This window comes from Motacilla alba, chromosome 7 (genome assembly GCF_015832195.1).
Source record: "Motacilla alba alba isolate MOTALB_02 chromosome 7, Motacilla_alba_V1.0_pri, whole genome shotgun sequence".
In the NCBI taxonomy this organism is placed as follows: domain Eukaryota; kingdom Metazoa; phylum Chordata; class Aves; order Passeriformes; family Motacillidae; genus Motacilla; species Motacilla alba.
The window spans coordinates 32,477,328-32,503,201 of record NC_052022.1 but is presented as its reverse complement, the minus strand read 5'-3'; the positions used below and the strand labels follow the sequence as shown (position 1 = coordinate 32,503,201).

The 25,874-nt window shown below is 40.5% G+C and overlaps 1 protein-coding gene across 1 annotated transcript in view; it reads left to right on the top strand.

Annotated features, from left to right (window-relative positions):
* The first annotated feature begins 228 nt into the window (after positions 1-228).
* ZNF804A (zinc finger protein 804A) overlaps positions 229-25,874 on the top strand; it is a 189,895-nt gene continuing 164,249 nt past the window's right edge. Inside the window, exon 1 of the mRNA XM_038141824.1 lies at positions 229-297. Within this exon, the coding sequence (XP_037997752.1) occupies positions 287-297 (11 nt within the window). The 5' untranslated portion in view covers positions 229-286. The remainder of the gene's footprint in view (positions 298-25,874) is intronic.

Here is a 25,874-nt window from a genome sequence, read left to right as displayed (position 1 = left end):
TATTTTTATTCATGCATAGATTCAAAAAAATTAGAAACTGAAACATTATTCTGCCTCTGAGAAAATTATTCTTATTGTCATTAGTCTCTTATTGTAAGAATAATGGGTAATATTTTTAGAAAAAGAAAGCAGAGAAAGTATACATTCCAGAAAACCCTTTGAAAAAGACCATTGTCTTTTCAGATCTGAATACTTAATATTATTGTAGTGTTTCCACTCTGGACCCCGAATTTATCACTTTCTGCCTCATCCCAGAGGACCTGGCTTCATTCAGTGAGCAGGACAGATGTTTCTGAGGTTGGTGCATCTTTTATTCTTGAAATCTTCGGTTTGTGTATGTCTATTTTCTCTAATTATGGTTGGAAAGTGAGGTTTAATATTTAAACATTTTAATATACAAATGTCAACATCACTACTTAAAAACAAATTAGGAAACGATGAATAAATTAATAACTGTAGGAGGATCTCCAATGGGTTAGAGGTGCCAACGTTACCCTCTCAGGGTGTCTTGAATTCTTCTGTGCAGTTGTATGCAGGTATTTAAAGTGCAGAAGTATTTAAAGTAGTGAGATGAAGTTCTCTGTTAAAGAATCAAGTAATGCAATTAAGATCATCCACAGATTGCTCTTATGTACAGGAAGCCATCTGTAAGAGCATTTTCACTGCAGTGCTATCGTTTGGTGTTTAGAATGCTATGAACTGCAAGTGTGGGACTTGCAGATTATACCTATAAATGACTTCTCTGTGTCCCTCATGAGTGGCTCCGCCTCGGTGCAGAAATATGAGTGCATTTGAAAGGACTCAGAGACTCTAAATTTGTTTACCTTTTATTATCTCAAATGAAGAAAACTGTAATTTTGGTTGCAGTTCACACTTTTGCCTACCTTGATTCTTTGAGTGGCATTGAGAGCAAAGATGGAATATAAGCATCCTACCTTTTCAAAAACACGTCAAAGGAAAGAGTGACCTAAAATAGTGGTTTAAAATCATAGAAAACTGCAATAACTGCAGATAAAAAATGTATCTCTTGCTGAAAATGTCAGAGGAAGATTACCCTGAAACAGAAACAGCTGATGGGTTGTTGTTGGCATTTGATAGCTTAATGAAGGAAAAGGAAACAGAGTAGCTTGCACCACTGGCATCCTCCATTGTATCTTTCCTGCTGAACTTGAGGCAATGAGCAATTTTTAGATGGTCTGTGTGACACCTTTTCATGCTGGGTAGTGTTCTAGGAGAGAGAGCCTCTGCTGGAGGCTGGGCTTTCCTGCTCTCGTGGTAAAGCTCTGCTCACCCAAGGGGATGCTGATAGGTGGGCACAGCCCTGCCTTGTGCCTTGCATGGCTGCTGTGGGAGCTCCTAAGACAATATTTGGCACTGGAAACGCTTTCCTGACTTGGCACAAGAGTAGTGAGGAGGATGATGTAGATTTAGGCTCCTTTTAAGCGTACCAGGTCATTTGAGGTTCGATGGCCTTTGGAAATGATTCATCCAAAGTTCACCACGTTCAAAGTGAGATTCTTGGATACTGCTGAAATTATAGTTTAGAAAGGCACCTTCTTTTCTACCTGCTAGGAGTGAACCAGTGTTGCAGTCACTGCTTGCCCACTCCAACCCAAGACCCCCTCAAGTTCTCTGTGGGACTGTTTTCCATTCCAGTGGTTGTGTTCTGCTGAAATTTAGAGATGTGTTCAAATGAAGTGTCTGCTCCCAAACACTCCCACTGCTGGTTGTACCATTTGGTAACACCATTATATTTGGAACCAGAGTTCTAAGCAGGGCCAAGATGTAACCTGTGATGTAAAATTGTGTTCTAAATTCCCATAAGACATGGGGTTTAGGAGCTCTGTATGTTAGGATCCTCAGTCTTCTCTTACCAAAGAGTCTTACCTCTCTACAAATTGCTTTAAAGTTTTGGGAATTGCCGTTATACTGGAGAGGACAGGGTGTTTCTTTCTTAAAAGAAAATAGTTTTCTAAGAGCCTGTTTTTATAAAAAATTTTATGCCAAAATATTTAAGATAGAAGTTGGTGAATATTTTAGATGAAGGTGAACAGAATTTGATTAATATTTTCCCCATTTTAGTGCTAGCTCCTCCCCCTTCCCCTTACTTTTCCTTGTAGTGAGGCTCATCAACTTTCTGGCTGTATGGTAGCAGTATATAGATTTTGGGTTTATTCCATCTTTTCTTTTTTTTTTTTTTTCCCTTTTTCCCCAGAGACACTTGGAAAGCACCTGTTAATAGTGTTGGGATGAACTTTTCTGTCATGGTATTTGTAGTCAGACCCCTGGGGGAAGAGAGTGGAGGGGAGGGAGCGAGCCACTGCCCAGGGCATGTTCTCTGCAGGCAGGTTTTACAGCTGGCTTAAGTCTTTTGGCAAGAGAGAAGAAAAGAATAAGTAAAGAACAAGCACCTTCTGGGGCAGTAAATTTTCAGACAGGGTGGCTTAGCAGATCTGTCGTGAGTCAAGGCAGTGCTGTCAGGTGAGTGCCTGCTCTGCAGGACCTGTGTGGTCTGAACAGAAACACTACAAAAAAACCCTGGATCTAACAAGGTCAGCGGAGCTGGGAAGCAGAGATTTAATAGGAGACGCTCTTGTGCCTGAACACCAAAGAGAACAGCAAAGCCAAAGCTCCTGGGGACAGCTGGGTGGAAAAAACCAGGAAAGAACAGCGTCACACTGGGAAGGGTTGTCCTGCCTCAGGGGAAGCTGGAGTGACCTGGCAGTGAGACAGGGGAGATGCTGTGTGGGTGACAGGGAATTCAAATATTTAACTGTTTAATGATATGGAGCTTTTGTCTTTTAAAACACAACTTCTATTTGTAATGTAAAAAAAAGAATATTCAGAATTAGTTCTGAACTGCATTTTTTTAATTTGAGGAAAGTAAAATGATTCCTAATTTTACACTTAAATACTTGCCAGTGGTTTTAATTATTAAAATTAAATGAATAATTTGCTGATAATATATTTTGTGTTAGGAGATTGAAGCATAAATGATAAAGGAAAATATCACTGGAACATAATGCAAAACGTTGATGTAAAAATTAAATGATTTCAGGTTGTCAAATTCTATCTTCAATTAAAAAGCTACTTTTTTTCTCATTTCTGGAAGGTTAAAGCATTCAATGATCTTTGCACTTCTAATGTGGAAGCTCATAATTGTATTATGGAGTTTAGAAAGGTATTACAGAGGTCAGCTGATAAAAATAAAGGCAGCATATCAATTTTCTTAGGAAAATTTTATAATTCTTTTGAGTAAAATGACTTTTTTTCTCAAATTTTTAGACCAAATCTCTTTGGTTTAGGCTATAGATTCAAAATCAGTTAGTTTTTAAAGAGGGGTATACATTGACATTAATTTTGTTATGGTGCACTGCATTTTATCGAGACCTATTTTCATCAGATAACCTCTTAAAAGTCTGACTACAACAGTTATAGTGCTGCCTTTGACAAACTATTTTCAGATATTTTCTGAAGTTTCACATACTGTGTTTTCCTGCAAAGCCAAATGTAAGTCTGGTAATCCTCACTTTATCTGCACTTCAGTGTTTTGCACGAGAACATCAGTTGATCTTTTATCTCTGAGTTTTCTCACAGGAACTTCAAAAGGAAGTTGATGCAAATATGACAGCAACATGAAAATGCTGCAGAAATCTCTTGTGCTTGCTTAGTGAGATCTGAAATTTTAATGTGTCTGGGCATAGGGTTCTTTTCCCATTGTTGAGATAACATGACACAAGCTGGCATAGAGTTTGATTTTGTGTTTGTGTATACCAGACCATCGTGGCAGTGCATTTGGCTGCTTTTTGCTCGTTGTTTGGAGGTTTTTTTCCCCTTGTTTGTTGGTTTGCTTTTGGTGGCGTTGCTATAGTTGAAAACCTAATGGAGAGGAAGCTGAACTATTAATGAACTTGGCAAAAGTGCTCTCTGTTTCTGATGCTCTGCTTCCCCAGCGGTATTTCCTCTCCACGAAGCAGACCCATGTTCTGGGTACAGCTGCTGCCAGGACATTGTCCCTCACTTCCATGGCCCTTGCTGGAGGAGTTGGGATGTTTCACCAGCCCAGAGCTGCCCTTAAATCCAGAGTTGTGCAGAAAATTGCCAAGATATCGCCATTCTCTAGTGAATACTGGTAGAGGATCAAACCTTGGCTTGCTCAAGGGCTGCTGAGTTACCACTGAAAAGGTTTTGGATGAGTGCCCTTGCTCCTTGAGGAGTGGGAATACAGCAGCAATAATTCCTACAGGGCTGAGATGGGGGAGTGGTGCTGAAAGGGGTCAGCATCCCAAAGGCTGCACCCTTTTATGCATAGGCATTAAATAAGCAGTGTACAGGAAAAAAAAAAATCTATAAAGGAATTGATTTATCAGTGTTGAGGAGAGGTGCCCTTGAAAATACCACACATTGCTTGGAGTCTGCTTGTCTTCCAACTGCCTGCTTCTCTTGACTTTTCCTTGAGTTTAGCCAGCTGTTTTTTCTTTCTGGCACTAATTTTGGCTGGGTGTTCAGATGCCTTAGCAACTTTGCCATTTCAAATATTCGTCCCTGTACCACTTGTGCTTCATATCATGCTGTGTAAAAAGCTTTCAGAATGGCTTCCTACAGGTGTTGAATAATTTAGCTGAAAAATGAAACTTGCTGAATGCCACAATCAGTTTTAAGTATATAGAAGAGTTGCTGATAAGAATGACCTTTTCAGAGAAGGACTTTTGAGGAAGGTTCTCTTCATCCCTACAGCTCGTTAGAGATTTCATTATCCCTTTAAAATTAATAATAAACATTAAGATTATCTCATTGCTGCAGTAATAATAAGGCTTTATAAAGATTGATAATCTTGTTAACAACAAGATTAATAAAAGAATGAGCACTTGATCATCCAAAAAAGAAGTATTTAAAAATAGTTTGGACCCCAGCACAACTAAAGTTTTCCTGAACTCCATCTTCTTGGAATTTGGCAACTCAGGTTGATAAAACTGTAGTATGGGTTGTAGGAAACTCAGCATTTCTCCTTAGGCTCTGTGTTTCAGGAGTTGTATGATACTCCATGGCAAAAATTCACTGAGTTAAACACACAGTTTCTCTGTTTTCTAATGTTTTTATTTTTAAGGAGGAGGGGGTAAATGGTGTCTTAAAATACAGTTTATGAAGTGTAATGTGGTGATTTTATTATTGTGTTTTGAAAAGCTTGGCCAAATATGACTTGAAACCAAGCTTCATTAAAAAAAATTAAAATACTTGAGAGTGCAAATATAAATCCACAACCTGGCATAATTTTTTCTGTTTATTTTAGTTTGGAAAGCAGGGGTGCCACCCCCCTGTTTTTAATTACATATTCATAAATGTAATTCATAATTACATCTTCATAAATGTTCCTGATACATTCATGGGGTTTTTTTTGTTTTTTTGTGGTTTGTTTTTTTTTTAAATTTCACTTATCCATATTTAGAAAGCAGACTTGGAGTTCCTTCAGAGCTGTGCATGACAACAATGCTCATTTTAAAAGCATCTGCTTTTGACTCAGTTTTGTATAAAGCTTGCTGTTCTGTGCTTCACTTAGGGAATAAAACAGAAATTAATCTGGAGGAGAAGCTATTCATCGTGAACCTGTCGCTTCCATAGTATCTTATGGATTTTAAAGAGGTATTTTGAGCCACATTATAAAACAAATAATACCCTTCTCCTGAAGGAGGGCAAAGAAAAAAATGTTCTTTAAATAGTGCTATGTTGTCATGAAATATGTGCTTACTCTCAGACAAATCTACTTACTTTTAATAACACCCATGCTTTTATAATGTGCTGCCTTCATGAAATTTCTCAGCAGCCAATGAAGCTCCACTGAGGCCTGTGCTGATGGATGGCACTGTGAGGCCAGAGCCAGTTTCGCTGAATTTATCTGCCAGATTCCCCCTGAATCCATGAAGAGTGATGAAAAGGGCACCTGGAGAATCCCCTGCTCCCTTTCTTTGTTGAAATGTGGGTAGAGCATCGTGCATCCAACTCAGCCTTTAAACTGTTGAATGGGTCACTCGCCTGTCTGGGTGCCAGCTTTTCTGGATGATGGAAAAGGGGGGAAATATCAGTGATGCTCTTCCCCGTGGATGCTTTGGATCTAGGGGTGAAAATCAGACCTGGAGGTGACAGGGGTGAAAATCAGACCTGGAGGTGATACATGTGAAGGCATCCTTCTGTATATCAGCCTCCCCTGTGACAAATTCTGGCTTTTTCCAGCACCCATGGGAAATGAATTCACTTATCTGAAAGCTGAATGAGCTCTCTTTAGTCTGGGGTAGGAGCTTGTGTAGGGACAGCTGGGACAGGGAGAGCTCCCACTGCCATAGCCATATGGTGACTCTGGGGAGCTTTACCTCTCCCCAAGCTGAGATAGCCCCGTGGTGGTACCATGAGGGCTTGTAGTGTCAGTGGGGGCAGATCAGCTGGCTTTTAGATTCATATTAAATTAAAGATGGTGTGAGATCAGCCAACTGAGCCTCAAGTGAGGAAAGGGAGAAGGAGAGCAGATGAATTTGTCCCCTTGCCACAGGGAAGGAAGTTGTTTTAACTACAGGTGTAACTCTTGGTGTTTAACCTCTTCCTTTCTACCTTTTTATTTTTCTCTTGAGGGTTTTATTTTAGTGCCTTTTGATTTAGGACTGAGTATGAGCAAATAGTCACACCTGGAGACAAGTGCAGGTAGGGGCAGCCTTGGCTGAGGGCGCCATTCAAGAGCTGGGTGTGGGTTAAATGTTTGCTAGACCATTTTTATAATGTCTAACCTTCATCTCTCAGTATAAAGGATGGATAAATGCCTTTGCTGGCTTCGTTCTCCTGGGTCACCTTATTTTATTTTGCAGTGACTTGTGACAGACAGTTTTGAGATGAAGAAAGGGAGGTCCTGCTTGTAGCTGTGCTCTTGTCCTGGCAGATGCTCAGAGAGCTCAGGGACAGCAGTGCCACCTGTGCTGGGAAGGGATCTTTGCTCATCTACCATAATGCACAGGAAGATCTCATTTGTCAGAGTCATTCTGGGTTATTAACTGGGTAATTAATTAATTGGTATGTATTTCCCCTCTCATTTGCAAGCAGAGCTTTTTTCAACAAAGACTTGTGGTGCTACCCCATGGCTCCAGCTTGGGCAGGCTGTTTGTAACCACTGAAGTAAACTATTACCTGCAGTAAAGCAAAGTCTAAATCTCTGTTGAAGCTACGCAAGGCAGGGATATTTCCATGTGCAGGGTATGAGTTACACTGCAGAAGGTAGTTAGGGATGAAGATGTTGTTGAGAATTAAGAAGAATGTGGTATTTCTTGCAACTTTGAAAATTTTTCATTGCCTTTTCTATTGGCAGTTTTGTGATTGGCATGAATGCAGTACTGCAATTCATCTGCAAGCTGCAGTGGTGTCCTGGGTTCAGCAGGGATGGAATTAATTTTCTTCCTAGTAGCCAGTACAGTGTGTGCTTTGGATTTAGCATGAGAACAATGTTGGTAACAAAGGGATGTCTTAGTTGTTACTGAGCAGTGTTTACACTAGGTGTTTAGGGTAAAAATCAAGGATTTTTCAGCTTTTCATCCCTTCCCACCAGTGCAGACGCTGGAGTTGGGGTACAAGAAACTGGGGGGAGGACAGAGCTGAGGAAAGCTGACCCCAACTGACCCAAGGGATATCCCAAACCATGCTGAGTCATGCTCAGCAAATAAATTCGTGGGAAAGCTGTCCAGGGGCTGCTCTCAGAGACTAGACATCAGTTAGTTCATGGTAAGCAATTGTTTTCATTTGCTTCACTTGTTTTTCATGCAATTTATTTACATTTTCACTATTTTTCTTTTCACTGCAATTATGATGCTTGGAACACAAGCCCTATGAAGAATGTTTGAAGGGGCTGGGCTTGTTTAACCTTGAGAAGAGGAGGCTTAGAGGTGACCTTATTGCTCTCTACAACTTCCTGAAGGGAGGTTGTAGACAGCTGGAGGTTGGTGTCTTCCACCGGGCAGCAAGTGACAGAACACGAGGACACAGTCTCAAGCTACGTCAGGGAAGGTACAGAATGGATATAAGGGAAAAAATTTTCACTGAAAGAATAATAAAATACTGGAATTGTCTTCCCAGAGAGGTGGTAGAATCACCATCTCTGGATGTGTTTGAAAAAGACTGGACATGGCACTTGGTGCTATAGTCTAGCTGAGGTGTTAGGACATAGGTTGGACTTGATGATCTTAGACGTCTCTTCCAACCTCATTATTCTGTGATTCTGTGATGATCATGGTTATCATTATTACTGTTAATAATTTCATGTAAGTTATGAAGCTATTTTTAATTCAACCCACAAGTTTTCTTTATTTTACCTTCCAAAGTCTCTTCCTAGCTCAATGGGGGAAGCGAATGATTGGCTCTGTGGGGATTTACTGGCTGGGGTTAAACCATGACAAGCTGGAGCATTGACCGATGATGGAGTGTGAAAGGATGGTTGAATCTGCACTGAAGATGGATGAGAACACCCACCCATGGCTACCAGAGATATAGACACTGCTCCTCTTGAACATTTTCCTCTGAGTTTTGGGCAACGAATCCTTTCGTGCCAGGGACTGCTCTTGCTCAGTCATGGAGCCCCGTGGAAGCATTAATGGGATTGTTTGGGGGGTAGGTGGCACAAAGATAGATTGGAAAACCCAGCTGGAAAACATGGAGGAAGTCCTTAGCACTCCCAGCTCAGGGAGTCCAGCTGCTGCCTTTGGGTGCAGTGTCCCATGTGGATGCTGTGTATTCCTTGGGAATGCTCGGGTGTGGCGCTGGCCAGCAGGGCTTGTGTCCATTTGGATGTGGCTGGAAGGACAAATGTTGAGTTGTGCATGGGTTTTGGGTCTTCAAGAGACAGGAGCAGTTGTTGGTTGCTGCAGAGGTGTTTATTGCATGAATACATCAGTCTCAAAGGTGAGGAGTTCAGACTATTGAAGTCCTTGCTAGAAGCTTTCTGGCATAGAGTCCCAATGTTCTGAGCAGAAGCTCCCACCTTTTTTTCTTCCTTTTTTTGCACCCCAGTACAGGGGGATTTTATTAATAAATCATCCAGTCAGCTAAAACCACAATTCTAAACCATTCTTCCTAAACCTATCCAAGCTTAATTCTAATGTGTGAAAGCAGTGTCAGTTCTCACACAAAATCTACGCATAGAGTTCTCTCTTCACCAAGTGATTCTATCTGTTCTATCTAGAAATGCAAGCAGTGTTCTGCTATGGTTTCATTATGTCTGGAGCTAAGTTAATTTTGTGAAAGGTATCACTACTGAACTTTAAACTAGGCCTTAAGGCTTTTTAGTACCTAACACAGTCTCTTAAGGCACTTAAGATATGTTTCTACTTACTTAAAACTACGACTTACACTCTTACTTCATGTCTGTGTGGCTTAATACAATTCAGTTTCTCTAAAGTTTCCAATTCAGTCCCTGCTTTCCTTTCTCTCTCTGAGGGACTCCTGGAGGCTTCTATTTCATGTATTCCAACAGACACTCTTCCTTCCAGTCTGGAGCCTGTTGTCACTGCTGGGTGTTTGTGCTGGCATTAAACCCTGCTGCTGCTGCAGTGTGGGATGTGGCTCAGAGGATTTGCAGTGGCTTGGGAACCAATTCCAACAGTGTTGCATCCCTTTCTTGAAATCAAGATTTATCTTTCTTCAGAGAGATCCAAAGCCTGGATGTGGCTGACCTTTCTGTGGCAGCATCTGAGAAATAAAAGGTTTCTTGGCGTTTCCTTTTGCAGAAACTCCCCCTCCAGCAGTTTCTCTCCTTTCAGCACTCGCTGTGCTGAAGCCCAGTCCCTTCCCACCCTGACCTTCCTCGAGAGCCTGGAGCTACAGCTCTGGAGAACCCCACGTGCCTGCACGATGGGAAATTCTTTTTCTCTCTTATCTTAAATGGTCATAGGACCAAACTCAATCTGGTATTAAAGAGGTGATGTCAAATAAATTCAGACAAATATTGAAAGACAATGGCTTTGTCCACGTGCCTGCTATTTTTATTGCTTCCTTTATTACAACAGATGAAGCAAATAACTAAAGAATCTATTGCTTTTATTTTAGCTCTAAGACTTTGGCTGTAAAATGTCTGATAGAAATTTTACAACACAATTGAAAAACTATACAGTTCTCTTAATAAGAATTTTAGGGACAGTTGCAACTCTAATGTGTCTGTCTTGCAACTGCTGCTTAATATGACATAAATCAAGTAGCATTATGAGAGTGACAGTAATATCAGGGGAGGGACTACGTGCCCAAGTTGTTAGCATGCAGTATTAGAAATAGATTAATCTGATTAAATTTTAATATAAAATAAATTGCATTTGCAATTTATTAAGATTCTCTTCCTGGGCTAATACTCTTCATCTGTAGCATACTTCATAACTGATCTTTATGCACAGCTTTATTTAATCAACAACGTGGCCAACTGGAAGAAAAGAAATGGAGAAGTGTTTGTGATTGTAACTGTGTATCTCTGAATATTATTTTCATAGATTTATTTGCTCATTTTTTCTGCTTAGATCTCATGCCCTTTGCCTCCTGAATTCACAGTTTTCACAATATACATGATCTTTGAATCATCAATGTGAGTAACAGAGCGTCACCTTGAGCTAGGAAAATGCAAATCAAGTAAAAATGCATCAGCTGGTCCCAATCTGGCCATCCTGTGCTACACATTGTCCCACTCTTGGGACATGTGGGTTTGTAAAGATGGTGCTTTTTAGTAGCAGCTTTTCCACCAAAACTCCTCAAGTGTGGCAATGACAGCCCCAGTAAAAAGACCTTCCCAAGTGATCCTCGTGTGAAGACTTTGAAATGGCAGTGAGTAATTTCTGACCTGTGATCCTTTTGGCCGAGGTTCCTGCTGCCTTAACAGGAATTTGGGGGAATACAAGTTGTAAGGTGGGCAAAATCCAGGAACTGTCAACTGAGTTGACAGTTGTGTGGCTGCAGGTTCCTTCATAACTGGGAGGGCCATGTAAGCAGAGCCTCTGCAATTTCCCCTGCCTACACTGATCAATGCAATGGAAAGTTTTACCATCTCAGCGGCATTGAGATAAGTGGTAAAAGTGAGCCAGGCACCAGTTCTTTTCCTGGTTGCAATTAGAAAGACTTTGCACTGTGAGGAAGCAGAGTTTATCTGTTACAGGAATTTCCAGGCAGTTGCAGCTATTTAAAAAATATACTTTTGACTTTTAGTTATAGACTGTACAGAGGAAACATTGGTAGGAATGGCTGGATTCAGAGAGTTCCAGTCAGAGCTAAATCTAATTCTAAATATTGAAACTCAGTTTCAATAGCAGTAAATTAATTTAGCCAGTAAAGCTAAAATCTATCAATACATGTTTCTTGAAAAACACAGTCTTTGAAGATTTGTACTGGGTGAGATCTTAAGATCTTTTTTTTTTTTTTTTTTACCATGATCATAGTGTTTTTTCCAGATGCCCATTTTGTCAGTTCCATCACACCCTGTTTATTTTAACTTATCACATCTCACGTTAAATCTACCACATCGACTGCAGCAATCACAAACCGTAGTGCCTGAGGCCAGTTGTGAATGCCACTGTGGCAAAGCTGTCACCACTGCTTATGCAGACTGGGGGGAGGGAAAGCTTGCTTGAGATGTGCAGTTCAGACAGCCTAAGTTGTCTTTTTGGCTTTAATCTGTTTAATTTTTCACAGTAAAAACACACAGTAGTCATGATCTCATATTTGAGTAGAAGAAACGTGTGTTTTCACTCCATTAAAATAAAGGTATGCATGAAGTAGAGCAGTTGAATGTCAGTGTGTAGATCAGTTACATTTTTCATAAATTTTAGGTAAAAATTTATGTTCAAGACCAAAAAATGCCCCTGGCTGCTTATGTCATCCATCTACATTGAAATTTCATATCCTCAGATTCTCTTGCAAGAGCTTAAAAAAATTACTTAATGCTAAAGGTGGAACAGCTCCTAAAATTGCCTTTTTGATGTGACTGCAGAAATCCCTGTTTATCTACTAGTGGATCATCCATCCATCCAAAACCAGCTTATGCCAGTAAAACTTCATGTGAGTACACACTCCTGCTGTTGCTTAAGTGCATTTCAGCTGGGGTGATGGAAGGCAGCAGCTCTGTGAGTGCCAGCAGCCACATCTATTTCACTCTGCTTAAATTGGAAAACAAGAAAAGAAGGATCTGAGTAACCAAGCAATTCAGAGAAACCTCAATATTGTCTTCAAATACAGTATTGGTTGATAATTTCATACTTCCATGGTTTTCTTTGGTGTTTTTGTTTGTTTGGTTGCTTTTTTTTTTTTTAATATAGAAGTGACCCTCTACAATGAAAGTTGTCCAGCATAAAAATACATGCCCTGCTTTTATTTGAGAAACACTTGCTTTGGCCCAATGCTTAATAATCTTATTTTAAAAAAAAAGATAAAACCCTCAAAGAAGAACAACAAGAAAAAGGATTCACCAGGTTTAATTGCAGGAAACAGGAACAGTCTGACTTGGCAACATGAGATCTGACTTTGTTCCTAAAACCAGTGATCAATGTTTTCAGTACAGCTGTAAATATTTGCTAGTGTGGCCTCAACATCTGCTTTTGGCATTTTACTTTGTTTTTCTCAGTTTAATTGACTTATACCAAATAAAAATATCAACAAGCACTGTAAAATTATTTTGTGATATTAGCACCCAGTGACAGAACATAAACACTGGACCAAGTACTCTGTTTATCAGAGTAAAGTCCTCCTTGGAATGGAAACCCGCAGCTTTTCTCTGATGGATGAAAACTGTTGTGACATACTGAAGCAATCAGCTGAACAGCCATGCAGAAATTGTCCAGATCATTCTCCTCGCCCTCTTCCCACCCAAATGTAAATCCTTATTTTGTAAGTCCCCACACATGAAGCTATCCATGATTTTGTTAATTTAGAAGAGATAAAAAGGCAGCCAAATCACTACTGGATCTTTTATGCCTAGATTCTTGGATTTAATTTGCTCTGCTTTTTTTTTTTTCTCCCCATTCTTCAATTGTAAAAATATCCTTTCCTCCTTTGTCCTCTATTTCCATTATTATTTCACCTGCTTTTTTTTCCTCCTGAGATCAACATTGTGTTCCTATTGATATTTGAAGCAAATTATTTGTCTTATTTTCACAATGCCATTTAGCCTATGTTTAATAGGGAGAAAAAAATTTATTCTTTCTTTGATGTCTGTCTTGCCCAAATATGCAGCTCAAGAACCTTTACCCCCTCTTTTTCTATACACCTCCCATCTCAGTGTGACTCTGTGCCTTTGTTATCTCTGCAAGACATAACTTATGTAACTTCATTCCACTTCTGGTGACTAATGGTTTCTATTACTAGCTGTTTCTTATTGGCCCCTTATTCCTTCCTTGGTGTAGTTATTCAGTTCTGTCTGAAACATCTTTCCCTACTGTAAACAAAGCTCTTTTGAGAAGGTGAGGGATGGGAACATGAGATAACACCTTCAGCTTTACCTCTTCCACAGTCCGAGTTCCCAGCTCTGTTTGCCTTTTGTCGACTGAGGTAACAAGCTAAAGACCTACTTCACTTTTAAGGCAGCATCCCAAGTTTTAGTTGTCCAGGACAAGAGGTGCTGCCCCTCCATCCCTCAGCAGCTCAAGTCTGGGAGCCTCATGTCTGGTTTCAGTTGCAGTGCCCCAAATCCAATCAGTGGCACTAGATCTAATTAGCTTGCACAAGATGACTGCATGATGTGGTTATGTCTTTTTCCTGGTCCCAGGCTGATTAGACCACATGTGGATTTTGTTGTCTTGGGGTTCAGAGCACTCTCTGCACCAGTCCTTAATAAACAGAAGTATTTAAGGATAAAGTGCCGCTGTTTGAATTCCTGTCAGTATTTCATTTTTATTGTGAGTCTGTCTAACACAGACACTCATTACTCCTGCAGATGGAAGCAGCCACGAGCTCGTCTGAGGGATCCGTGCAGATCCATCCAGTGCAGCCTGCAACTGTAGCAGAAACCCAGCCTTGACAGCGAGACAGGAATGCTTGAATAAGAATAGGAAGTCTGTGGGGAAGGATCAGTAAAATATTGATTTAATTAGTACTGCTAATTTCTTAAACAAGCACGCAAACTTTTTAATGAAAAAGTGCACAGCTTTTCAGACTGCTCTTGGTCTGAATAAGACCAAGCTACTGGCGTTCCCAGCATGGTAATTTAGCTGCAGAACACATGAACGGTCTGAAAGCAGACAAGGTGGTGGGTACTACAGAAAAAGAGTAGTCTAAAGTTGAGCTTGGTGAAAATTTTAGATTTTTTTGATTTCACAAAGTCAATTAGTTATAAGTTATGAAGAGTGTTTTCAAGAAATGCTTGACTGTATTTAGTGATGCTGTGATTATTGACAGCCTTGGTAATGCAATTAGGCAGCCAGTGAAGCACTGAAATTGAACAATCAAGCGAAGTCACATTAAAAACCTGAATAAACAGCCTGGGTTTTACCTATGGTGCATTCTGTGGATTGTGGTAATGCTAAGCAGATATGGGTCATTACTGGAGAGCTGAGGAGATAATGGTCCAGCTTTAAATTTGCAGGTTAGCTCAATGGTGACAGTGAAAGCAATAGGAGCTCTTAAGCCCTTCTTAAGCCAAAAAGGAACGTGAAATCCTGACAGGGGTAAAAGTGGGACTGTATTGGAGTTGGTTGGCAGGTATAGCTTTGTTCTGCCCTAGTTTGGTAGTTTAGATTGTTCACATATTTTTGTTAAACTGACATTAATTTGATATTAATCAGGTATCTTGCATTCAAAATTAATATATGATTTTTGAGAGTTGATTGTAATGTGACCTCAAAAATTTATGTGGGAAATAAACATAGCTCAGGACAAATTGATTTTTAAATTTGAAGGAATACTCCCTTCCCTTTCCCTTCATTCCCTTTTAAAATTATTGTTGTCAATTCTTCAGCTTCTTCTTCATGCACTAATCAGAGTATCCAAAGAATTCACTATTTTACAAGAACATGGAGACTGTGTGAGAAGTACTCCATCAATTTTACTGTTACATTACACAGATGTACTCTAGCTACTAAGGGTTTTTTTGGGGTTTTTTTTGCTAGTGTTCTTAACTTGCCAACATTTATGTGGGTTATTTTGTGAATAGGAAAATAGATATTGTCATCTGAAAAATTCCACTCATTTTATTTCTTTATAATCTACCACATTAGACAAAATGCTTTCCATCTGAAAATGTCCCAACATAATTAGAAATTGAGAAAGCTTTTTTTTTTTTTTTCCCCAGGAAATAAAAGCTTGGCAATTTTTAGTGTTATATCTTTGAAAACAATCTGCTCTGTCTGCATAGCTGTGCTCTTCAGTTCAGGTACAACTGATGTGTTGTCATTCATTTTTCAAAGCAAATATCAGTCTTCTTGAAGTATCTGGCTTAGTGGGGACAGATATTTATCACCTGACATGACACATGAAAAACCCCATGGAAGTATATTGACTGGGGCTGCTTTGCAGAGTAGCTTGCTGGCTCCTCCATCAAAAGGGCAGGAAGGAGATGTTATCACGTTCTTCTGTGCAATAACTCATTAATAAAATATGCTTAAAACTGAGTGAGCTCTTTGGTATCTTCCTCAAGGAATAACTGCAACTATTTGGGAAAGGGGTGTGACAATATTACTGTTGTTCTAAGGTATGTTGCTTGCTCAGGATGGTGACAATTCTGATTTATTTCTGTTCTCTGGAGCATCTTCCCTGAGCCAGCAAGACAAGCAGGTGAGGCTCTGGTTTCCTGCAAGATGAGCTATTACTTTAAAACATTTTGATTCTTTGTCACTTGTCACCCACACAGTGCATTCTGCAGATGTATGGGAACAAACGAGGGAAGAATTAGGCAATCTTTCATCATTTACAAGCAATGTGATGCTGCTCTGCTGTAAGTGCTGGCAGAGAGCTGACAGCTTTGAATTGAAGCACGACCCAGGGAGACCTCAGTGCTCTCTTCACTGTTATTGAAACAGGAATATCAAATGCAGTCCTTGATTTCCTGACCTTGAGGGACTTGGAAATGCTGGGCTTAGCCCAAGAGTGATGGGACAGCAGCTGGTGATGTCTCAGGCTGCTGCAGAAGTGATGATCCAGAGATGCAGTGCTGAGGATGGTCCTCATGTATGGACACAGCCTGAATGTTCAGAGCAGTCACCAGAGTTGTTGGGTGCCTCAGAGTGCAAAATCAGCATTTCTATGTGGAAAATACCTAAGGAGGTGTTGTCCTTGACTGAGTTATTTAGAAGGGACTGTTGTTTAATGGGAGAGCAGACTTCTTCCTGTTTTTGTTTTTCCTGTTCTATGACTATTGTTTTCTTAGTCTCCGCTCAAAAGGAAGTCTGGAGATAAAGGCAGCTCCTAAGTATTGAAGAAGTGGTTTTTTCCATTCCACATTACTATAATTTCTTTCCACTGAAGCCAGTGGGGATTTCTTGGAGTTATTCCCGTGCTTAGCACCTTTCCCATGTGTCCTACACCATCTCTAAGTAAGAAAAAAGAAAAACAATCTATGTTTCTCAGAATGTTTTACTGCCCATTTTCTTTCTTTTAATGTTCCCACTTTAAACCTTTATTGGCTGAGCAGTATGACCTTAGTTTTTTAGTGAATTTAAACGACCTGATCCCATTAAATTTTGTGATGGTAATTTGAATTTTTATTTTACAGTGTAGATAATCTAAATGTTAAAGGTGGTGTGTTTTTTTTTTTTTCTTAAAGCAGGAATGTAAAATGAGTCAAATGGAAAGGTTTTCCTTAAGAATAAGGTCTGCCTAACTGCAAACTAGATAAATATATAATGCAAGACTGAAATCTATTATCGAGGATGTCAAAGTGATTAAAATAATCTTGAAGTTATTAGCAAAATCAGTCTTACACATACGATATTTAATTCTAATTTGACCTATTTAAGTCTTGCATTATAAAAGGTTACACAATGCAAAAATAGGCAAGATATATCTGCTTATTTCCTCCTGTCTTTAAACTTAACTTTTTCAGCAAAACTATAAGATAAAGAAATAAGGCAATTCAGATGATCACTCAGTGTTTTGTTGATTTTTGCAGAACACAGAGGATAGACACCCTCTTCTGTTGGTATCAGAAACTGTTGGGTGTTCCTGGTGCAGCAGAGCAAGCACTGAAATTAGAGTAGAATTCTGAAAAACGTTGCAAATTTTGTCCTGGTGGGTGATGTGTAAACTGCTGTCACTGTTAGCATCAGCCACTGTATAACACTGGAATTGTTGCCTCCAAGAGTGCTTTCCCCTGTTTCTGTTCACATTTTCCTTTTGAATTCCTGATCATCAAAGGCCTTAGAGACGTGCATGAAGTCTTCCATTTTGGCTACACGTCTCCAAACCATAGGAAAAAGAAGCAAAGTATTGAATAAAACAAAGCAGTTGGAGATTTTTACATCAATGTACAGGAAAAAGAATGTGGGCATGTGACAGGGAGAGGGGATTAATAATTTCTTGTTTCTGCCACCCTTGTGTATTCAGTTCTCTGTTAAAATTTCCCCTGTTTCTTAGCAGGGAAGGTCTGGAGCAAGACCCTGAAGGTCCCTCTCGCAGACACAATGCCCAAAAATCTCTGAAGTATCATACTGGGTGCTGTTCTACCAGCAGCTTTGGGAGGAGCTGGATCATAAAGCATCCTATTTTAAAGTGTAAGGTACTTAGATTCTCAATGGACTGCAATATTATAGATAAATGGGAAATTTTCCCTGGCATAAATTTTAATTTCTGGATGTGCTGGGATACTACAAAGGAGAGTTTTCACATCTGGAAATGCCACAACATTTAACTGCACGGGGTGGGGAAGGGAGTAAGTAAAGGGGACTTAATATTTTGGGGAATGGGGGATAAATACTTCTGTAGATTTTTAGTAACTTTCCTGGGTATTTTTTAGTATAAAAATTATTTGGCTGGGTTTTCATCAGGACTGTGAAATTTCATAATGTTTTTGAACAGAATATTTCACAATAAGGAATTACTCCCTTTGTTGACCAATGCATTAATATAAAACCATCACAGGTAAGCTGCCCACTGCTGGAACTACTCTCATTATCTCCATAAAAATGGTGCATAATGGTCCCTTCACATCAGGATTCAAAACACTGAATAAACTATGGGAAAAGAATTCAAATATATTTTTTTTGTCAGTATAGGAGAAAAGGAAGATACCCAGAAAACATTCTCAGGGAAAGTGATAAGGATGACAGCTATTATTACAAGTGCAATTGAATTTGCATCAGTATAGTTTGAGGTTGGATTTTCCCCTCCCCTGACTTTGACAGAAGAAGAAGCTGGGAAGTGCTCAATACTGTACTGGAGATGCCTGGCAAAGCAACAACAGATAGCAGTCTTACTGGATATAAAACTGCTCCAGCCACAGTGGTTTTAACACTTTGTGGTCTATTCCTGAGCATTCAACCCACTTTGTGAAGTGGAAGATAGGGAAATACTTTGGTAAAATTGCTGTATTCTCAGCACCAGCACTACAGAGCCAGAGAGACTGAAGCCTTTTTGGAAAAAAACCCTGGCTTCCTCAGAAGGGATGGATGCTGAAAAAGGTGCTCTGGGCTGCTGCTCTGAAGCAGCAGTGGTGTGGGCACACAGTTTGGGGTGATTGGGAGTGGGGCTGTGTTTTAGGCACACAGTTTGGGGTGATGGGGAGTGGGGCTGCAGCCTCATCCCTAATGGGCTACAGCTGTGCAGACAGGTGAATGCTATTGAAGGTAACGAGCCAGGGAGTGCCCAGGGGCACTGAGCAACCACCAAAGGGAGCAGAGGGCACCCAGGTGCAATGCATCAACAGGAGGCTATAAAAGGCTGGGCTGAGGAACAAGAAGGGCAGATGCTTGCAGTTCTCTGAAGAGGTGAGGTGTTACTCTGTGTGGGCAGGTGCCTGAAGCCTCCTGAAATTGGGCAGTGTTACTCCGTGCAGCCTGGCTGTCTCAACTCCGATAAGGTGGGCTCAGATTTAGTTACATTTTCAGAACTCGGCATGGCAGGCTGTGCTGGGGCTCTGTTGTGTCTGTGCTCCTGGTCCTTGGTTTTATTGACTACCAGTGCCTCTCCTCTGCTTCAGCTGCTTCTTAGAGAACTCGCTCCGAAGTTCCCTGTAGATCTTGACTGTCACCCTCAAATCTGGGAATTGAGTCCTTGGCTCTTCTTAACTGCTTTGTGACTGTAAGGAAACTCAAAACCAGGTTGAATGTATGCTTATAAGATGTGGAAATGTCAGGTTCTTTGGCCTTGTTCTCCCTTGTGTTAAAAGATAGTGAAAGATGCCTGGTGGTCCCAGATATCATGTAGCTCTGTTGGTAAATTTGCAGGGATGGGAAGAAGCCAAAATTTTATTTAACTTCTGTGGTAATGGTGCAGTAACCTTGGGTGTCTGTGTTGGCTGGACCTCCTCACCATGTGGAACCACATCAAATGGAAATATTATTTCTCCCCTTTTGCTGTATTAGAGGATGAAGCAGTCATCTTTTGGGTACAGTTTGTGCTGTATGGCTTTTACCACTTTGTTTCCTGCAGCCTGTATGGGTTTGTCTCTTTAGTCAAAATTCAGGGAAGGCTGTCCTCACCCAATGTGTAAATCTTTCCAAAGTTTCAGACATAATTCTCATTTTCTAACAAGTTCTTGAAGGACATATCTAAACTTAATCTGCAGTTGGCTTGTCATTCTTCAATCATAAAAATAAAAAACTGCTTTCACTGGTGCAAAAATTACCTGTTTTATATAGTGACATAAGCAAATGGCTCAAGACAGAATAAATGCCACAGTTTCAGTCATCTTTCCTGCATGTAGACTTGCTAAAATACAAAAATTTTTAAAGTAGATATGTGCATCTATCCCCAGACACTTAATTGATTTAACAGTTTTGTTGCTGAAATATCTTGAGTTTACAGTGTGCAGTAATTATGTTTGAGTCTCTAGGTTATGTGGGAAGGTTTGGCTATCAGATAGAAGATCAGAAGAATTTTGCTGACACAGAAGAAAGTCACTGACTGTTGGTAATATCTTGGAGTAGAAAACTGGGAGAAAGATAAATACTAGAGGAAAAGAAAAATTATGAAAATACCTATGAATAATGTAGTTTCTAAAATTTCCTGAAATGTTCTTGAGAGTGAACAAGAAGGTTGTGTGATGCACCGAGTTACTCCTGCTTTTATTTTTCCATTTCTGAGTCTACAGGCACAGGCAGGACTCTGTCAGAGGGAATAACAAGAGGGCAAGAGGTGCAAGTAATTTCACATCCAGAAATTGAGGAGATGCATTGTCTTGCCTTGTATGCTGGTGTCAAGTGAGATTACCCTGCTCCTGGACCATTCCTGAGAGATGGCTGTCTTCTCCAATTTAGAAATCTAATAGAAGGGATTATTCCATAAGCTCTAAGGAGCCTTTTCCAGAGTATGTCAGTGGATGCAAAGGGGTACACAGCACACCTTTTCACCACTGTAAGGACCTAACTGTTATTTTCTGGTGTTCTCTGAATTAAGAAGTTGCAGGCATTTGGATATTCTCCTCTTCCTTCTTATCTTACCCACTTGATGTGTGTCATTGTCTCGTATTCCTTGTTGGCAGTAACAAAGTTGCCATGGGAATATTGACTTGAAAAAAAATTAGCACTTGCCTTTGAAAGAAATATCTGGATGTTAACATTTCTGTGCTTGTCTTATGCTAGGAAATGTAAATGTCTACAGTAATTAATTCAATTATCAGTTAAAAAATGTGATTGCTGCTATTACAGCTCAGCATTGCATTTCTCTGGCTAGGAAACGCTTCAGGGGAGTTAATTGGTTGGATGTTCTATAGTCCGATCACTTAACTTGACATTGGTTGAGCATGGTATCAGTGGAGAAAATTTTGGTATGTGCATCTTCAAGGAAAGCGTTGAGGTTTTTCTCTGTATCATCCTAACCTGACTGTAGTCTTACTTCAGCCTGAGACTTTACATCTGCAGCAGTACCACTTTAACTGTAAATGGCTTTCCCCAAAATACCCCAAGCCTTTTCATCTTTTCACATTGTACCAGTTCTTGTTTTCTTCCCGGGTTTAATGACAAGGCTCATTTATAGAAGACAAAAATGAAATGGCATCATCTGCCTCCTCCCAGGTTCGTGGAACATTTGTCCTGGCAGTGCTGGATTTGCTGCAGAGCAGTTGCTTGTTTGGGCTGCTGAAGGCTGCCCAGACCACCATGGCAATCTGCACTCTTCATTTTTTGTGTCACACTCATTAAAGGTCTAATAGAAAAAGAGAAATTAATCACTTTGAAGATGAGATAGCAAAAAAAAAACCTTGGACCTTAAAAGAGCACAGTGATAAACTGTGACATTGTTGCATGGAAAACTCTTGAGAAAGGGACAGAAGAAAGGGAAATATTTAATTCTTCAATCTGATTGAAATCAGGGCTGTTGGAAAGCACCATCTCTTTTAAGGAATAGGTGAAATCTGGGAAATGTTCAGGGAACAGCAGCATTTTGTTCTGTTGAACTCTTTCTTAAATCTGGACTGGTGTCTGTGATGGCTCTTTATTTTGTTTTCTAATCCCCATACTTCACTGAAAAAAAAAAAAAGATTTGTTTAAAACAAGCCATTTATATTTAAAAAAACCACAACTGTGGAGCATATTTGCTGCTGAGGGCTGAAGAAATCTTTCAGGCACCTTTGGGAGTAGTTTCCCACTTCAGTCCACAAATACAGTTCCTTTCTGCTTGCATGGCTTGCTCCAAAATCCTGGGCTACAGGATCTCAAGTAGAAAACCCCAGTGGTGTGGGCTAGCATTGGGCTGTGACCAGAACTGAGCCTAAATTGCTTTAATTAAAGGCTACTCCAGAGTAAGCTGCCATTAGTATCCATTACTGCAAGATGAAAGTCTCTTTATTAGTTTGTTATTGATGGAATGAAGCCGAGTGATCGGGAGCAATTCAGAGCTGAAATAACTGCCAGGCAAAGAATGGAACCATTTACTGGTAATGCCAGAAAACCTATGGATCGGAATACTCAGATAATTCCACTTTAACTAGAAGTGCACAGCAAAGATCTATTGCAAAGCTCAGACATTTAATCTGATGTAGTCTGAGCCCCTGGGGATGGAGAGCTGCTGCTCTTGTAAGGTCAGCTGTGGCCGTGGGGAGCCCCAAAATCTCACCAGCTCTGCTGGTGCATTGGGGATGGTTTCTGGATCAGCCGTGGCATGCACTTCTCAAGCCACTTCCTTTGCACCAAAAATCATTTCCTTGGTCATGGTGGAGGATGAGGTGGAGTCCAGCAAGTTGCTGAAACAAATGCCAAAACTTTAGAATGTAAGTGCCAGCTGGAGCCCTGAGCTGGCTCAGTTGGGCTGCAGGAGATGCTTTTCCTCAGATGGAAGATGCCATAGGACACAAAGGAGATGCCAGGAGAATGAGATCTGGGCTTGGTGCCAGCATCACCCAGGCCAGAAGAACAACTTTAATTGGCCTGTCATCCGGTCTGTTCCCTGCTCCTGTTTCCCCCGTGCCATCTGAGGAGATGGAAAATTAGAAATCCTTTTTTCTTTAATTGTTCTCCCTTGTTCTTCAGAGAGGCCTCTCCTGGTCGAGCTGCAGGTGATCTATAATTAAAATGTCATATTGCACACATTTTTTAAGCCATCTGGCTACGTCTTCAGGACAGAGAAAGGTGGGGCTGGGGGTGGGGGATGAGTGGATGTGTTGCATTTAAGGGCTGTTTTCTGCCTAAGCCTAAATTGGGCCGTTTGTTACCTCTGGTGATGCAGGGATGCTGTGTGCTTACAAAGATTTCTGAAAAGCCTTTGCTGGTTCTGACTGTACTGTGCTGACTTTGGTTAGCAGGCCTTCTGGTATGCTTTAGAAAGATAAAATGAAAAAAAAAAAAACAAAACCAAAACCACCCCAAGAAGTATGCTTCCTTTTTACTGTTCATGGTGATTAATGTGAGTGGCTTTTCACAATCCATTTCCAATTAATTTTAGTGAAGGGAGCTCTGCTGGCCTGTATATGAACTAAACTTCATATTAGAAGATTATTGAAGGGATTGCAGGCTAAGGATTGAACACAGGGCTTAAGCTCCAAACTAGCCATCATGTGAGTCACCAAAAACCACAGTTCCTCCTCAGTGTGAGTCATCCTAATGACACACTTGGAGCCAGTGGAGCTCAGAGCCTAATCCCCTCTTCCACCAGCCTCAGCCGTGCCGGGAAGAAAGTAAGGAGAGATCACAGCGTGTAACACGCTTCCAGCTCCCAGGTGATGCAGCTGGAAGGGAAATAAATGGGTATTTCAGTGCTTTCCATTTCAGGGCAGGGACTGGGTGGACAGCAGTCATGCTGCCATCCACTTCAATCCTCTAAAATCGGTGGCACCTTTTTTCTTTTTGAGAGAAAGAGAAGAAATATTTTGCTCCCCCTTATTTCAAGCTCCTTTGAATACCTATGGTTCACTTTATCTCATCCTTAGCATGGCAAATGAAACTCTTAGTGCTTATGAGAATGCAGTTATTTGCTGTCCTTGCTGTTGCAGATTTATTATTGTTTTCCCTCTTCCCTGAGCTGTAATGTCCTCTACAAATACAGCTGATGTTGAAGACCAAGAAAACATTTTTTAAATTTATTTTGATAATTATATCCCAGGAAACCCCATGGATGCTGGGAGGAACAGGAGTCGACAGACAAGCCTTTACAAGCTTAGCTGAGAAGCAGAAAGGAGAGGAATGCATTAATCAGCACTGTCTCCTGTAGTTTTTTTCTGCTAATGGCCAAGATATGCTATAACTCTAAAACAGCTGATTCATTCTTCCCCTTTTTTCTCAGGATGTGCTAAGAGCTGCAGGATGTGATGCCAAGAGCTGGCTGCTGCCTGCCCTGGAGCCAGAGTGGCTGTGGGGAGCTGTTGGGATGGTGCTGACTGACTTTAATCCAGAAAGCAGTGACAGAAGGGGAAATGCAGAAAACTTTGGCTACTGAGGGTCTGTGTGTGGGCATATGTGGTAGACAAAACCCTTGAGATGGAGAGAATCTGACCTGAGAAGGGATTTCTGTTGGTTGGTTGGGGTTATTTTCTTTAACCTAAATGTAGCTGGATTGATGATGCTGTCAGGCCCTTAGTCTCTTCTCCTCAGTGTCTTATCCCTGGCAAGTTGATGGATACTTCTTCCCTCCTGCATTACCCATATCACATTTGAGAGTCTTTTATGCAGAGAGATGACTGTAGGGTAAAAAAAAGGGGGAAAACACTATAAGTGGTGTAAAAGTTACATTTGTCGAAGGGAAAATGAATGCTGTTGGTATTTGTTCTGAAGCAGCTGGTAGCGCTTCATTTTCAATATTTGTGAGAGACGGGGAGAACAGGTTGTACTTTCATGGCCCTCAGATACAGCTCAATGGGAGAGGAAGCACATTTGCATCTGCTGGCTGTAGAGGTTTACAGGTGATTTGTTGTGATCCATTCAAAGAAAACTTTTATTTTCAACACAAAACATGGTTTATGTGCTTTAGATGCAAATAAAAACCAGAAGCTGTTGGTCATCACTGAAGACCCCCACCCTCTCCATTTGGGTTGAATCTTTAACTGCTTTGCAGCAGGGCAGTGCTTCCAGTGATATCAGCATGGCATAAATGTGGATTTAAGGTACAGGGTTACTGCATTGCTTGAAGTCTTCTTTGGGCAAGCAAAGAGTGAAAAAAATCAAGTGATGCTTCTTGTATAACTCCAGTGACAGCACTAGAAATGAGATCTCACAGGGGTTGGGCAGTGGTAAGTCTCAGATGTTGGGGCAAACTCTCTCCTGAGAATTTCTTCCCTGGTAATTCTGCAGGTGAGTGTCTCTTTGTAAAGCATGTACATTTGGACTTCTGTAGTGAGAAGAAAGGGAATGGGAAGAGGAAATTGTTGTAAGTTGTGATGTTAGAGATTGTATAGTCGAAGCGATCACTGTGTAAGCCTTGCTTTGTGGGTTATTACTGAATATTATTCTACTGGAAGTCAAAGAGAGGGTGCCTGTGTTAGCAAAGAGAGCCCTGATCAGATGGAGAAAATGAAGATAAAAAGGCAGAGAGTAACTATACTGAAATACATAATCCCACAAGTAGAAAAACATGTTTCACATTTGCCTGCCTGTCAGTCACATGGTATCTTGGCTGCTCTGTGGGCCTGGGGTGTCATGAGTTAAAGAGTTTAGGCTCAGCCTGCCAGTCTGCCTTGTTAGGATAGACAAAAGCTGCACACACTGATCCCATTCACCAGTTGATTCCAGGAATGCTATACAGGGATTCATGTGTATCATGGGCCTTTAAAGCAGATTTCTGTATTCCAAACCTCTTAAACCATATTTTGGTGTTGTTCAGATTTCACTGTTTGAGAGAAAGGCTGCAAATCTGTCAGTAAAAGAGCTCCATGTTTTACTAGTCCTTTTTACGTTGAAAGGAGGAGGAAGATTTGAGTTGAAGGTTTACAGGTCAGAAACTGGGGCTTGGATTGCTTCTGCAGCTCCTTTATCTGGTGTTAATTCTTCTAAAAATCCTATAATGTGACTCTTTACCCTATTTGTAATTTTGGATTATTCATTCTGGATGCATGTGAATTTTTTGGTCTAAGTTACATTCTTTCCGGAAAAGAATGAAGGCAGATTTGAAAATGAATTTTCTGGAAAAAATGGTATGGCTTTGGCTTTTACAGCTGCCATATTTTAAAGTATTCACCTGGATATGGAACAAAATAAAAAAAAAGCATTTAATACCTCCCCACACTTCGTGTTTTTCATCCTTTCCATCAGATGGCACTTCTCAACTCTAGCAAGAGATAGTAGAATCTCTCCTGCAATAATTCCATC